Source organism: Crocuta crocuta, unplaced genomic scaffold (genome assembly GCF_008692635.1).
Source record: "Crocuta crocuta isolate KB4526 unplaced genomic scaffold, BGI_CrCroc_1.0 scaffold127, whole genome shotgun sequence".
Taxonomy (NCBI): Eukaryota; Metazoa; Chordata; class Mammalia; order Carnivora; family Hyaenidae; genus Crocuta; species Crocuta crocuta.
In genome coordinates, this window is record NW_027532008.1 from 9,113,184 (window position 1) to 9,128,523 (window position 15,340).

Genomic DNA, 15,340 nt, shown 5'->3' on the forward strand with positions numbered 1-15,340 from the left:
CAGACACAGAAAAAAGAGGGGGGGGGGGGGGGGGGGGGGGGGGGGGGGGGGATGGGAGATGAGGGAAACCTTTATTAAAACACAAATCTCGTTCCTAATAGCCAGAGGCAGTGGAGATAGTTGGCTACATTCATTCCTTTTTTGCATAACAGCTCTTCTGAACAAGTTCTCCAAATAGTGTTAATTTCTTTTTTAACTGCTTTTTAGTGCACTGACTTATTTTGGACTGTGACCATATAGTGAGTTTAACCTACAGCGCTAAGCTCTCAAAATAAGAATTAAGCTATAGAGCCAAATTTCAGGGGATAGTAACTGAACTGTCTCTATCTGTCTGGGTTTATTAATTAAAAAAAAAAATGAGCCACCGTTTTGGGAGCTTACAGTTCTTTTCATGGTCAGAACTGATGTGTTAACACTATCGCCGTAGTCGATAGGGAATGTCTACTGGTCGAATCTCGCTTTTTTGTAGCCCCAAGATTGAGTTTTTAAATCTTCTCTTTCCACGTACATTTTTGTCTTCCTTGATTTGTTGTCACAATGCCTGGGTTTAAAAAGCGTCTCTCTCTGTATGTTTTCACTCCTACATGGATCAGGAGAAACTTTACGGAGGACCATGGGGGAGGGTGAGGAGGAAAATAGTTAAGGAGAGGGAGGGAGAAAAACCATAAGAGACTGTTAAAAACTGAGAACAGACTGAGGGTTGATGGGAGTGGGGGAGAGGGGAAAAGAGGTGATGGGCATGGAGGGGGGGCACTTGTTGGAATGAGCGCTGGGTGTTATGTGGAAACCAACTTGACAGTAAACTGTAATTTAAAAAAAAAAAAAAAAGCCTATCTCTTCCAGCACTCGATGTTGTAACTCCTGGGGGCTGTTCTGACCCCGTCCGCCAGACACGTTCTCTTCTTCTCTGCGGTAGGTTCTTGTCGACCATGAAGCAGAGTGCCCTGCAGGGGACGGTGCCCAGTGAGACGGAAGATCTGAATGTAGAACACCTGCAGCTGCTCCTCCTCATCTTCCACAACTTCACCGAGAAAGGCCGGCGGGCCATCCTGACCCTCTTAGTGCAGACCATCCAGGAGCTGAGTGCCAACATGGCTGCCCAGGCACGCTCCGTGCCCCTCATCCTGGCCCGCCTCCTTCTGGTCTTCGATTATCTGCTTCATCAGTACTCCAAAGCCCCTGTGTATCTGTTTGAGCAGGTACAGATGAACACGTTGTTGTCGCTCTACGGGCCGGGCTTGAGAGTGTCACTCTTCTTGAGTTGCGGTGATCCAGAGCCAAATGACCTGTTTACTTGAGGTTTCAGGTGTTTGTTGGCATAGGTTTATGATTAACCTTGGGAAGACCACCGGACTTCTGGATGTGCTTTCGCGCTCTGGACTTAGCCAGGAGCAGTAAATGTAGATTATTTGATTTGCATTTGTGAAAATTGGATTATAGGCTATGTTCACAGGTGTCCTTTGAATTACCCCACTTTACCTGTGTCTAGCTCAGTGCCCTGAGCATGAGTCCTATTTCCCTACCCTCCCACCCCCCGGTGAATGTTTGTTAGTGGTGGAATAATGGTCGAGCAATAGGTTTTATGGATTAGTTAACTATTTTGTTATAGGAATCCAGCACGAGGATGGGAGGGCCAGTTAAGGATTACCCAGCAGTTCCTAAAATGTTTGCGTGAGCACTGTTCCTGTTAAACTTTAGCAAGAAAGATGTTCCCCAAAAAAGTCAGAAAAATCGAAAACTTTTAGTTTGGTTTTTGAGATTCCCAGTCTTTGATACATTGATCACTTATGATGCCTGCAGTGAGACAGTGAATGTGGCTGTGTATCTTTCTTAATTTGAGCGTTTGTGTTTTAAAAGGTGCAGCATAACTTGTTGAGTCCTCCTTTTGGGTGGGCAAGTGGATCCCAGGACAGCAGCAGCCGCCGGGGGACCGCCCCTCTCTATCACGGGTTCAAAGAAGTAGAAGAAAACTGGTCTAAGCATTTTTCATCAGGTCAGAAAGAAGATGGTCAGTAAGAAGCTGACTCATTGGCTCTCCTTGGGGGGGGATCGGATTTGGTCTTTGGGGACCCCTGAAGGTTTGGTCTATTCCTTAGCGGCGGCAGATACCAGTGAATTCAGAACATTGTCAGAAATAGACTGTTACGTATTGCACGTTGATTAAAAACAAAAATAAAAAAAAACACTTTGAGACATAAGAATTAAGAATTCTTGTGTGTGCTCATAGAGTGCAGTATATGGATTTTTGCTCCTTGGAGCAATTACATATAACTTCCTGTAGGAATGTGGTTCTAGCCCACAGGCTAAATTTCCTCTCGGGTCATGATGGGATGCTATTCACAAAATACTGGGAGCCATGACATTCTCTGCAGTGTTTCTTATGGAGCAGTTGTCCATTCTTATGATGCAGTGCTTCTTGTGTTTATCTTTTGTGTGTATTTGAATTCATCTGAGTGTAAGTTGTTCAGTGTAGTTCGTGGAAACACACAAACCTTTGCATGAATTTCCTGTCATTGGGATCTGTTAGTAGTTAGCCCCGTTGATTCTGGGGAGACAGCATTCAAGCTTAATGCAGTTTGTCTATGGATCCAATTTTGATGATTAACTTGGATTGTAGACCAGCTCTGTTTCCTCCCTGTGCCCAGAAGGGACATTTGGCAACGTCTGGAGACATATTTAGTTGTCAAAACCAGAAGGGTGCTAAATATCCTGTCGTGCACAGGACAGCCCTCTCACGGCAAGGAATTATCACGACCCCCAAAAGTCCATAGGGTCAGGGTTGTTTGTGATTCTTTTTTTTTTTTTTAATTTAACCTTTCATTTATTTTTGAGAGAGAGATAGAGACAGCATGAGCAGAGGAGGGTCAGAGAGGGAGACACAGAATGCGAAGACAGGCTCCAGGCCCTGTGCTAGCTGTCAGCACAGAGCCCGATGCAGGGCTCGAACCCACGAACTGTGAGATCATGACCTGAGCTGACTACGGATGCTTAACCGACTGAGCCATCCAGGCGCCCCAAGTTGTTTGTGTTTTCAAGTGTCCAAAGTGTTCTCTTAATTTTTTACATTTTATTCTTGCTAAACAGAATTGAGAATGAAACCGTTCTTTTAACGAGCCCATTGTTTTTCAGATGCTGTCCCACAACCCAGATTCTACTGTGTCCTGTCCCCAGAGGCCTCAGAGGATGATTTGAACCGACTCGATTCTGTGGTATCAGGAATTTTAAAACCCCATTTTACATGTGGGTCAGATGGTTTCCACCAAAATCAGGCTGGCAGGGGGAAAGGAAATGACTTGCTTTTTGTAACAAGGGAACTTGGCCTATATTAGGGTTTGAAGTTATTCTAGAAGGAAAATGTTATTTTGAAATTTATTTGCTGGGCTCTACTTTTGCCGTAGGGGATCCTTCTTTCTGTCTGTGTTAGCATGTTCACACGCAGATATTTTAATGAACAGAAGGAGTTGCCTCATTCTGCAGCCTGCACTTGTGTGCTCCCCATAACCCATCGACTGAGAGAGGTCCCCGAGTGGGAATCTTGTTGCAGTGAGAAATTCATAACTATAATTCGTATGAGTTGTTTTGTCAGTCCTGAGGTTAAACGGTAGTTTATGGGTGGTAGGAAAAATATTTCAAAAAATAAGACGAAATGACTTTTTTTCCTCTCAATATCAGGCATGTGATGTTCTTTTCTCCAAGCTTGTCAAATATGATGAGCTTTACACGGCACTGACATCTCTGCTCGCGGCTGGCTCTCAGCTGGATACAGTCAGGAGAAAGGAAAACAAGAACGTAACGGCCCTGGTAAGACCGCCAGAGCTCAGGCTGATGATGAAGAGTTTGGGATGTGTTTGATAATTTGGTGGCAGTTCTACCAGAAATATCTTTCTGGGATCTAATTAGCTGTTGAATGATCTGTTTCATACCTTCAGTGAATGGGGTTGATATGTCACATTGAAAGTTTCCCCCCGGAGCTTTTCCTGTGGTCCGTGAATGTGTCTCTGTACCTCTAGAAGTTCTAGTAACAGTTAAGGCCACAGAAAGGGGCACCTGATTATGGGCCTGCCAGGCAGAATGTCCTGCTCTCTTTTGGTTACTTGGTATATTCTTGTGTAGCCCAAGTGGTCTTAGAACAGTGGTTTTGGCTTGTGAGATGTGCAGGTATGGAGCACATTATTTATATGTGGGTTTTAACATTTCTGCTTTATTGTTGGATGTATTCTGTATAAAAACCTGGGGAGCAGGCTTGAGAGCCAGATCTCAGTGGGAAATCAGGACTCCATATAGTATGTTCTAAATGTATTTGGGGGCGCCTGAGTGGCTCAGTTGGTTGAGCATCTGACTTTGGCTCTGGTCACAATCTTGAGGTCCTTGGGTTCAAGCCCCGTGTTGGTCTCTGCACTGACAGCTCAGAGCCTGGAGCCTGTTTTGGATTCTGTGTCTCCCTCTTTCTGCCCCTCCCCCACTTGAGCTCTGTCTCTGTCTTGGTCTGTCTCCCTCCGTCTCTCTCTCTCTCTCTCTCTCTCTCTCAAAAATATTAAAAAAATGTATTTGGAACAGTTCTTAGTGTCTGGGAGCTCGTGAGACAATAGCAAGTGCTACTGCTATGATAGCTCTCTTTCCTTTCTCCAGGAGGCCTGTGCCCTTCAGTATTATTTCCTGATACTGTGGAGGATCCTAGGGATTTTGCCACCATCAAAGACCTACATGAACCAGCTGGCCATGAACTCCCCTGAGATGAGTGAATGTGACATCTTACATACCCTGCGGTGGTCTTCCCGCCTCCGCATCAGCTCCTACGTCAGCTGGATAAAGGTACCACAGTGCGACGCAGGCCTTGCTGCCAAAGGGTGTCTAAAGCCACTGTGCCCTGTACTTGGGGGACCTAGTTAATTTCAGGGTCATGAAAACTTTAGATTCTGTCTGTAGCAGTCACCTGAACACTTATTCTTGCTATCCACATAGGATAACCTTATCAAACAGGGCATGAAGGCTGAACATGCCGGTTCTCTCTTAGAACTGGCCTCCACCAAGTGCAGCTCAGTGAAGTATGACGTTGAAATTGTAGAGGAGTACTTTGCTCGGCAGGTAAGTTAGTTTTAGGTCCATAATGACAGAATTTAGCTTTTGCCACAGCCTTTTGCCACAACTAATTAATATTTTGGGTATTTTTAAAGATCTCATCATTCTGTAGCATCGACTGTACCACCATCTTGCAGCTCCATGAAATCCCAAGTCTGCAGTCCATCTACACCCTCGATGCCGCCATCTCGAAGGTCCAGGTCTCTCTGGATGAGCATTTTTCTAAGATGGCCGCTGAGACCGACCCCCATAAGTCGTCTGAGATCACCAAGAACCTGCTTCCAGCCACACTGCAACTCATCGACACCTATGCATCGTTCACTAGGTGTGACAGGCCCCTGCCCTCAGATGTCAGGATGGGGAGTATAGATCCTTGGGTTGTTTACTTTCCTTAGAGGCCTGAAAACTCTTCAAATTGGTCTTAGTGGTTTTTGGTGGGTTTTTTTTGTTTTTTTTTTAAGTTTATTTATTTGAGAGAGCGATCAAGCACTGTAGGGGCAGAGAGAGGGAAGAGAAAGAATCCCAGGCAGGCTCTGTGCTGTCAGCACTGTAGGGCTCAAACTCACGAACTGTGAAATCATGACCTCAGCCGAAATTACGAGTTGGACACTTAATCTCCTGAGCCACCAGGCGCCCCTAGACTTTGTGATTCTAGGTACTGTTTGCTGTGCAGATCCCAAAGGACTCAGAATTTTATATATTTTTTATTTTTATTTTTGTCAGCTTACGTTTGTCTTTTATTCCCCCGTTGAACTATTTTCTTCTGTAATATAAAGGGGTGCCTGATGAGGGAATTTTCAAGTAGTTCAGGAAGAGTCAAGAAGTTCGATTTCTGTAAATCTTTAAATATTTTGTAGCATTTACCTTCTGGGAAATAAGGAAAGATAACACAGTTTCTCCAGAACTGTCATTTCTGTTACACACTAAGATGAAGCTTTAAATGTTCTTTAAATTTCATGGTAGGAGTTAGAGAAAAAAGTTTCCTAATGAGTTAGAGAGTGTTTTGAAATCCAGTCTTTCTAAAGTAGTAAACATCGCAAATTACATGCCCTGTAGACTTGTTCTGCATGGTGTTTAAATGTGGAATTCATTTTCATTGTATAAAAATTGTGAATTTATTCACAAGACAAGATTTCGGGCTTTTCTTACATTGGAGGAACTGGCAAAAGTGGGCGTGATGCCCCACGTGACATTGGCACGCTAGATTTGAGGAGTGGTTGCCCTTTGTACTGCCCTTCAGGCCCCTTTATGCTCATGTACTGTATCCAGTCTCCAGAGGATGTCACTGCTCAGCTCCTGTTCTGCGGAACTTTTGTGCTGAAAGGGACTTGGATTGTTGCAAAGTTTAATGTCTAAGTGTGAGCGTCTTGCAATCAGTAGAGCAGGGACTGTTGGTGGAGGCGCACGTTTTGACGATACATGAGCCATAAGCACGAATGGCACATGTGAGTGCTGGCGAGTGCCAAGACTGGCCTAGGTGCCAGGGGTATCACAGGAGCAAAGGTGACCAAGGCGCTGCCATCTGAGAGCTTGTGGGCTTTAATCTGGCCCATTAATGATGCCAACACCCTGTGTACTAAGCTGTTAGTAAACGTTCTTGGCAATTAAGTGTGGGAAGTGCTGAGTAAATACAACTGAACAGCTTTTGAGAAAGTATTGTATAGTTGACCCTTGAACAGCATGGGTTAGGGGCACCAATCCCCCCCTGTGCAGTCAGAAATCCGCATACAACTTTTGTCTCACCAAAAACACAACTGCTAATAGCTTACTGTTGACCAGAGGCCTTACTGGTAACATAAACAATCGATTAGCACATATTTTGTATGTGAACGTATTATATCCTGTATTCTTTTTTTTTTCTTTTTTTTTTTTTATTTCTAGGAGAGAGAGCCAGCATGAGCAGGGGAGGGTCAGAGAGGGAGGGAGATACAGACTCTGAAATAGGCTCCAGGCTCTGAGCTGGCAGTCAGCACAGAGCCCGACGTGGGGCTCGAACCCACGAACCGCAAGATCATGACCTAAGCGAAAGTCGGGACGCTTAACCGACTAAGCCACCCAGGTGCCCCTATATCCTGTATCTTATAATTAAGCTATTTGTAGAATGTAAAAACATAACGTTACTAGGAAAACGGTAAGGAAGACAATATATTTATAGTACAGTACTGTATTTATTGTCAAAGATCCACGTATAAGTGGACCTGCGCCGTTAAAACTCAGTGTCATTCCAAGGTCAGCGGTACTTCCCAGAGCCTTCAGCATGTGCATTGCCAATCTTCTGAGGCTGGGGAGAGGTGGGCAGATAGCGTTCAGTGCTTGCCACGTTCATTTGTCCTGGAATTGTGTTTTGGGAACACTGCAGAGGCTGGGATATTCTTTGGGAAGCAGTTGTCCATTGGAACTCTGAGCAGATCAGAACCAGGCAGTACTCTCAACTGTGTTTCATAGCTTAGGAAACTGAGATTCAGGTGTTTTCAATGTGTCTAGGGTAGTTTCTCCTAACTATGATGGGAGTAGATTACTTCAGTTTTCATGTATTCCCCTCTATTTTTTCTTCAGAGCCTATTTACTACAGAACTTTAGTGAAGAAGGATCCACTGAAAAACCTTCCCAGGAGAAATTGCATGGCTTTGCTGCTGTTTTGGCTATTGGCTCTAGTAGGTGCAAGGCCAACACTTTGGGTAAGTGAATTTGGAAATGCTGTTACTACTGGTAGGACGAGTGCTGCCACTTCTCTGCCTGCTGACTGACATTTATCACTTACTGGAGCCTTTGCGTGTATCAGACATAGGTGTGTGTGTGTGTGTGTGTGTGTGTGTGCGCGTGCGCGCGCGCGCACTCTCAGGAGCCCTATGAGGTGTTACTGTCCCCTCTTACTCATTAGGAAACTAAGTCCTGGAAGTTAACTTGCCTTAAATCCTACGTCTTGTAAGATGTGGAGGCTGGTTCTAAGGCATTAAACTGTTGCTGTTAGCACAGGTCTTTGTTCTCCTTTTTTAATTCCTTCCTTTCTTTTCAGCTTATTTATTTATTTTCAGAGACAGAGAGCATGGTCAGGGGAGAGGCAGAGAGAGGGGGGTTAGAGAGAGGGTATCCCAAGCAGCCTCCACACTGTCGGCACAGAACCCAAGGCGGGACTCGAACTCACGACCATGAGATCATGATCTGAATCGAAACCAAGACTCGGATGTTGACGGACTGAGCCACCCAGGCACCCCTGTTCTCTTTGTCATTTATAGAGATCAGGAAGACTAGCAAGCTGTCCCTTTGTGCCATGCAAACCTCTTCCCCGTTTTGGAACTGATCTGGTAGGAATGTAGGAAGGGGAAGCAGAAGGACTTGAGCAGGACTGGAGTGAGGGGCAGTAGTTACCCTTTAAATTTATAGCCGTTTGTGTTTCCCTGAATTGCAAGCTTTAAATATCCTTTTCAGCATTTGGATAGTCTGTCTCACTGGGAGAAATGAAATTCTATTACTTCATCCAATGCTGTTCTTGATGTAGATTAAGAATCCCTGTCCTCAGATTTGTCTTAAGGAGAAAAGAGATCAAAGTGCTACCTGCCCACGGAGGGCGTAGCAGAGGCTGAAGAGCGGCCCTCGCCTGACTTATGGTGACATGCCCTGACTTCACATCTTGTTTTCAGTTGTCGTCTTTATTTGCAAGATTAGAAAGTGAATGTGATGGGAAGTGAAAACCTTATAATCAACATTGTTAGCTATTAAGCAGTTAGTTAGCTCTTGGACATAGTACTGCTATTGAAATACCCATCTGAGTGATCTTCGTAATTATTTTGACAGCTTGGGCAATGGTGTTTCTTTCTGCATTTGGGCTTGGCTTTAACATACTATGTGTCATTCTTTCCCTCTTGTGATGAGTCCTCGTCCCTCCTGTCGCCTCCAGGTCCCACACTCGTGCAGAATTTACCATCCTGGGTGCAGACTGTGTGTGAATCCTGGAACAACATCAACACCAATGAGTTTCCCAGCATTGGTTCCTGGGTGAGTGTGTGTTCTGGGAATAGAAATGCAGAGCACTAGCTGTTCTGTGCTCTGTTCTCGTTCCTCACACTGAAACTAGCTGCCACAAGGTGTTGGTATGCGGCAATATATTTGCTATGGATAATTGATATTTGAATCAATAATCAGAGCCTTGAATTACCCACGTGGTACCCAGCTGGTCATTTTCTTCAGAAGTCTGTGTTACCCTGTTACAGGACAACCACGTTATTACTCTGAGTCTCAGATTCTTCGTCTGCCTAAGACAGGGATGTGAAGATGAATTGTGTCAAGTGTAAAGTGCCGACAGTGTCTGGCACCTGAGTTCTCAGAAAATATGAACTGTTGCATTTTCTTTTTAGGAAAAATGTCAGGAACCTGCTCCTTTTGTAATGATTTTATAGGGGAGCTTTTAGGTTCTGTAGGCTATTAGAAGACTGTAGAGTCTTCTGTTTACTTGACCTTTGTGTATGCTCTACTCAGATTACCTCTGTGAACAGAAAATTCTGTTGCCACAGTTCTTGGGAAAAGCCAAGTATTATAATTTCATTATCCTGCTTTGTAATCATGATTCCTGTTTACATCACCCGTAGCTATTAGAAGGATCTTGAAGATATTTTAATGGAGGCTCTGGTGCTTTGCAAAATATAGATCCTTCTTAATTATGAGAGACAGTAGTTTCAATGTGAAGTATAACATGTTCTAATTATTTGAAATCTGGTATTGGCTGTCTTAACTTTGGGGAGCACCTGGGTGGCTCAGTCGGTTAAGCATCCGACTTTGGCTCAGGTCATGATCTCACGGTTCGTGGGTTTGAGCCCTGCATTGGGCTTTATGCTGACAGCTAGCTTGGAGCCTGGAGCCTGTTTCAGATTCTGTATCTCCCTCTCTCTCTGACCCTCCCTTGCTCATGCTGTCTCTCTCTCAGAAATAAATAAAACCTTAAAAAAATTTTTTTTTAATTTAAAAAGTTAAAATGTTAGTACAAAGTTAAATTTTTTAAAATGTTTTATTTATTTCTGAGAGAGAGAGAGAGAGAAAGAGAGAGATAGTGTGAGCAGGGGAGGGTCAGAGAGAGAGGGAGATACAGAATCCAAAGCAAGCTCTAGGCTCTGAGCTGTCAGCACAGAGCCTGACATGGGGCTCGAACCCATGAACCATGAGATCATGAGCTGAGCCGAAGTTGGATGCTTAACTGACTAAGCCACCCAGGCGCCCCATTAACGTTTTAAATTATAAGTTAACTTCATACTGACTATAATTTGTTAACTGCTTCCTATGCTCCATCCCACTTTGCTTCCCAGGATGAATAATAGTGTATACAGAGCCATTGTATAGAAACCTCAGTGGGGGTCTTAGTATATGTCAGTTGGGCTTTCTGCCTGGCATGAGAGTTTATCCCACATAGGTAGATGGTCTTCCCTTCATGTCTGTTTTGCTTCCTTTCAGCGCAATGCCTTTGCTAATGACACCATCCCTTCTGAGAGTTATATCAGTGCTGTGCAGGCTGCTCACCTGGGGACGCTTTGTGGCCAAAGCCTGCCCCTGGCTGCTTCCCTGAAGCACACCCTCCTCTCACTGGTCAGGCTGACCGGAGATCTCATTGTGTGAGTACCTGCTACCAAGCCTTTAGCACTCACCCTGCCTGTGTTCTGTCGCAGCTAAAGGAAGACGGGGTGGAGAGCCGCATAATAACGCTCTTCCTGCATGCTTCAATAGCAGAGAGAGTGTTCTTTCAGTCAGTAGAATGTGAGCAGTCACCTAGAATGTGATGTGAAAGGCAGCAGAATACCTCCTCCCCTCTTGCAGAAGAGGCCATGCAGGTTTTAAATCATATTGTAATTTTGAGGTACTTTGGGTTGGAATTTGAAGGTGGCAGTGATGTACTTCAAATCTCGGGTGTCCAGAATCATCACGGGAGTTAGACTCCGCTGTTGTGGGGACTGGGGCAGGCCACGGGAGGCATGATCCATCTTCCGGGACATAGGTCACAGATGAAGTCTCATATCACATCACCTTCAGCGTGATCCTGACTCCTGGTAGTTCCTGAAGAGTTGTCTGGGTTTCTGGTTTAGGTGTCAGTTCATTTTCTTTTCTGAATATTATATAAAATAGACCTTAAATGATTTAACATTTTAATAAATGGGCTTTTTACATGGAAATGGTTTTTTGTTTTTGATATAGTGAGGAAAAAGAAAAAATACGAAATTATATGATTACAGCCATGTAAAAAGTCACTATCAAGGGGAAAAAAGCCTGGGGTAAAAAGCTCTCCCCCCTCAACAAATGATTGAATTGCCCGGTCCTCGCCTTGGCAGCTTCTTGGGGGAGTAGATCCACTGACATGGTTCCATTTTCTTTGCTGAAGTTGGTCCGATGAGATGAACCCGCCACAGGTAATTCGGACCCTGCTGCCCCTTCTCTTGGAGTCGAGCACCGAGAGCGTCGCCGAGATCAGTAGCAATTCCCTAGAGCGCATCCTGGGCCCTGCGGAGTCTGATGAGTTCTTGGCTCGAGTGTACGAGAAGCTGATCACCGGCTGTTACAACATTCTGGCCAACCATGCAGATCCCAACAGGTGAGCCTGACTGGGGGTGGGGCAGGGGGACATCAGATTCCTGTGACCTCCTGCTGTTTCAGTGAAATGTACCAACGCTGGCTTCTTTATGTCATTAGTGCACGGCTTGTTGTACTTTCTAACCAAAAGTTCTGTGCTTATGTGCATTTTATGTTCTTGTGGACATGCATGAAAGGTTATTTGCAGTCCTCTTTTAATGATTAGTTAGTAGGAATCAGCGTTGAGTAAATGGAAGGCTAACATGGTTCATATTGAAGCAATTGAATGGATGCTTATCGAGTACTATATTAGATGTAATAACCGTACACAGGAGCTTCATAAAATTTCCAATATTTTTGTCACCCTACTTCTTTCTGAGATGGGTGGTATGGAATTAGGTGGTCTCCCACTGCGGTTTGACGTTGGTGGCTTAGGTCCCAGGGATGTAGGCAAGCCCTGAGTTGCAGTCTTGTCCTGCTGAGATCCAGACAGATACAGGGTCCAAATACTGGGGTTTCTGGTTTTTCTGTTGTTGGTGAGTCCAGGGTTTCATTAAGGGCTCCTTTTCTTTCTTTCTTTCCCTCCCTCCTTCCCTTTCCTCCCGTCCTCCTCTCCTTCTTTGCTTCCTTCCTTCCTTATAATTTAAAACAGCAGCAATGATTCTTTAGACTCTTAGCGATTGAGTACATCCGTTCCATCAGGTTTTAGTAGCTTTTTTGTTTTATTATAATTCAGCTTGTTAAACGTGCACTGAGCTCCTACTGCACAGCCAGCCTTTATGCTAAGAAGTTTCGAAAAACAGGATATTGCCCTTAAGGTTTAGTGATAAACTTTGGATTTTTAAAAATTAATATTAGGAAACAGACCTCATTTCTGGTAGCTGACTTCACTTTGTGCTTCTCAGTGGACTGGATGAATCCATCTTGGAGGAATGTCTCCAGTATTTGGAAAAGCAGCTGGAAGGCAGCCAGTCCCGTAAGGCTATGGAGGAGTTTTTTTCTGACAGGTGAGCCGTCTTTCGTTTTCCTCAGGAAACGGTTTTTGAATGTCTCCTGGAAGTAGCAGGGGTTTCTTCTCAGGGAACATGCAGGGCCTGCCTAGGTGTCTGTACTGGGGGGCGATGTGGATTCATTGCTGGCTCCTTCAGGTTATCAGTGAGAAGGTTGACTTCCTGAACACCTAGTGTGGTTCACAGACAAGTGACCGGTTCCCCTAGGAGAGATGACATTGTGAAGAAATAGAAGCGGATGCCTTTTATGTGAGGCTTAATGTGATTCTTCTCTTTTTCCCACTTTCTGCCTTGCAGCGGGGAACTGGTGCAGATCATGATGGCAACAGCCAATGAGAACCTGTCTGCTAAATTCTGTAACCGAGTCCTCAGATTCTTCACCAAACTCTTCCAGCTGAGTGAGTGACAGCTTTTGGGTAATCTTCTTATGGGAACTTTGATGTCTGGCTAATACTGTGCATATCTTCTGCCCGAGTGTAACCACCGCGTAACGAGTGCAGAGAATCCCTCAGAGGAAGTGTGGAAGGAAGTTGAAAACGTGCTCGCACCTTTCCTTCCCCCTTTCCTGGCTCATAGTCTGTGCCATACTCCACTTTCCCCCCGCCTTCTGTCACTGACCGGAGCCTCTTGGTCTGCCCGTAGCCGAGAAGAACCCTAACCCCAGCCTTCTGCACCTCTGTGGCTCTCTGGCACAGCTGGCCTGTGTGGAGCCTGTGCGTCTCCAGGCCTGGCTCACCCGCATGACTGCGTCACCCCCCAAAGATTCCGATCAGCTGGATGTGATTCAGGAGAACCGGCAGCTGCTACAGTTACTGACTACGTATATCGTTCGGGAAAACAGGTAGATCGCACACATTGAGGTCATGTGTCCCGAAGAGCTCCAGATGAATGTGGAGAGCATTTGCTATGCTCTTTCCTTCAGGCGTTGGTTCTTAGTGTTTGGAGCAATTCCACAGCTCCCCTCACTGGACTTAAGGAATCCAGTAGAGCTCTCTTGATTTTTCCCATGGGAAAATCATTGCAGTGACATGTCCTGTCAGTTGTCGCATAGGCAGTGTTTTGTGCTCTGAGAGCCGAAGTCCAAAACTGCATATATATGGCAAGGGGGAGAGAGCCATGGAGTTAGTGTTTAGTTTTTAGTGTCTGTTAATGACTCTTATAAATTGAGAAGTACAGTCAGATTCCTGGGGTTTATTTAACTAATTTGCTGTTTTCTTTTCTACCAGCCAAGTTGGGGAAGGTGTGTGTGCTGTGCTTCTGGGTACCCTGATCCCCATGGCGACAGAGATGTTGGCCAATGGTGATGGGACTGGTTTTCCTGAACTCATGGTCGTGATGGCCACCCTGGCCAGTGCAGGTCAAGGTGCCGGCCACCTTCAGCTCCATAATGCTGCTGTGGACTGGCTGAGTAGATGGTAAGATGATAGATTTGGAGGTGCTTATTGCTCTTAGAGAAAAGGGTGGATAGATCATTAATTGCAAGGTATTTTCTTTGTGAGTATAGAAAAACTTAAGTTTCTACCTTTTGATTGGGGATCAAGGGAGTAGTCTGTAACTGTTCCCTTTTTTTTTAATCCATCATCTCCTAAGCTTTTTTTTTATTATTATTTTTTAATGTTTTATTTCTGAGAGAGAGAGAGAGAGACAGTGTGAAGAGGGGAGGGTCAGAGAGAGAGGGAGATACAGAATCCGAAGCAGGCTCCAGGCTCTGAGCTGTCAGCACAGAGCCCGATGCAGGGCTCGAACCCATGAACCATGAGATCATGACCTGAGCTGAAGTCAGACACTTAACCGACTGAGCCACCCAGGTGCCCCGTAAGGTTTTTTTTTTAATGTTTATTTTTGAGAGAGCAAGTGAGCATGCACAAGCAGAGGAGGGGCAGAGAGAAAGGGACACATAGAATCCAAAGCAGGCTTCAAACTCTTAGCTGTCAGCACAGAGCCTGACGTGGGGCTCTAACCCACGAACTGTGAGATCATGACCTGAGCTGAAGTCTGACGCTCAGCCAACTGAGCCACCCAGGCGCTCCTTTAGCCTCCGTCTTTGTCATATTCTTAGTAGGGTTTCCTGTTCGTTACCCCTAGGGGAAGTCTTAGGGGAAGTGTATCAAGTGTCAGTGATAAGACCGGAGCAGCCCAAGCCTCAGTGTTTTCTAAGAATGCTTTGGCTGCTTCGTGTCTACGAATTGATGCAGGATTCATGAAGCTACTTCCTTTTCTTTGGTTCCTTAGATGATTTTGTGTTCCCCCTCCCCCCTTTTTTTCCCTTTGGGACAGCAAGAAATACCTATCACAGAAGAATGTGGTTGAGAAACTGAATGCCAGTGTCATGCATGGGAAGGTAAGCAAAATGCAGAGTGACGGCAGTCGGTGAGTGACGGTCCTTATCTTTGTGGTCACGCAGAAGGCTCTCCTGACTGTCTTCTGTCCCTGGCCAGCCTGCCTACCATTTCAAAGCCCTGGGAGTATGTAATCATGAACTGCGTGTCCATGGGCCTTTGCTGGGTGGTGAGGAATGATAGGAAGGAAATAATCTGGTAAACAGTATCCAACTGAATCGTTTTTAAAACCTGGTGAATTCCTGCTATTTTTAGATACTGGTGTGCTGCGGGACTGGAGCCGTGTGCTCTGAGTAGGTGTTCTGTGGGGCTACGGCTGCCTTCGCAGCTCTAGTCCAGTTGCTAGAATAGTTTAGTTTACCT

General features: G+C 45.2%; 1 protein-coding gene across 1 annotated transcript in view; it reads left to right on the plus strand.

Annotated features, from left to right (window-relative positions):
• UBR4 (ubiquitin protein ligase E3 component n-recognin 4) overlaps positions 1–15,340 on the plus strand; it is a 130,906-nt gene that overhangs the window by 29,785 nt on the left and 85,781 nt on the right. The window contains exons 18-33 of the mRNA XM_077775556.1: positions 917–1,199; positions 1,858–1,993; positions 3,130–3,209; positions 3,673–3,801; positions 4,630–4,812; positions 4,963–5,085; positions 5,175–5,404; positions 7,636–7,757; positions 8,978–9,075; positions 10,522–10,679; positions 11,441–11,650; positions 12,534–12,635; positions 12,936–13,036; positions 13,281–13,479; positions 13,865–14,053; positions 14,916–14,979. Coding sequence (XP_077631682.1) covers positions 917–1,199; positions 1,858–1,993; positions 3,130–3,209; positions 3,673–3,801; positions 4,630–4,812; positions 4,963–5,085; positions 5,175–5,404; positions 7,636–7,757; positions 8,978–9,075; positions 10,522–10,679; positions 11,441–11,650; positions 12,534–12,635; positions 12,936–13,036; positions 13,281–13,479; positions 13,865–14,053; positions 14,916–14,979 — 2,407 coding nt within the window. The remainder of the gene's footprint in view (positions 1–916; positions 1,200–1,857; positions 1,994–3,129; positions 3,210–3,672; positions 3,802–4,629; positions 4,813–4,962; positions 5,086–5,174; positions 5,405–7,635; positions 7,758–8,977; positions 9,076–10,521; positions 10,680–11,440; positions 11,651–12,533; positions 12,636–12,935; positions 13,037–13,280; positions 13,480–13,864; positions 14,054–14,915; positions 14,980–15,340) is intronic.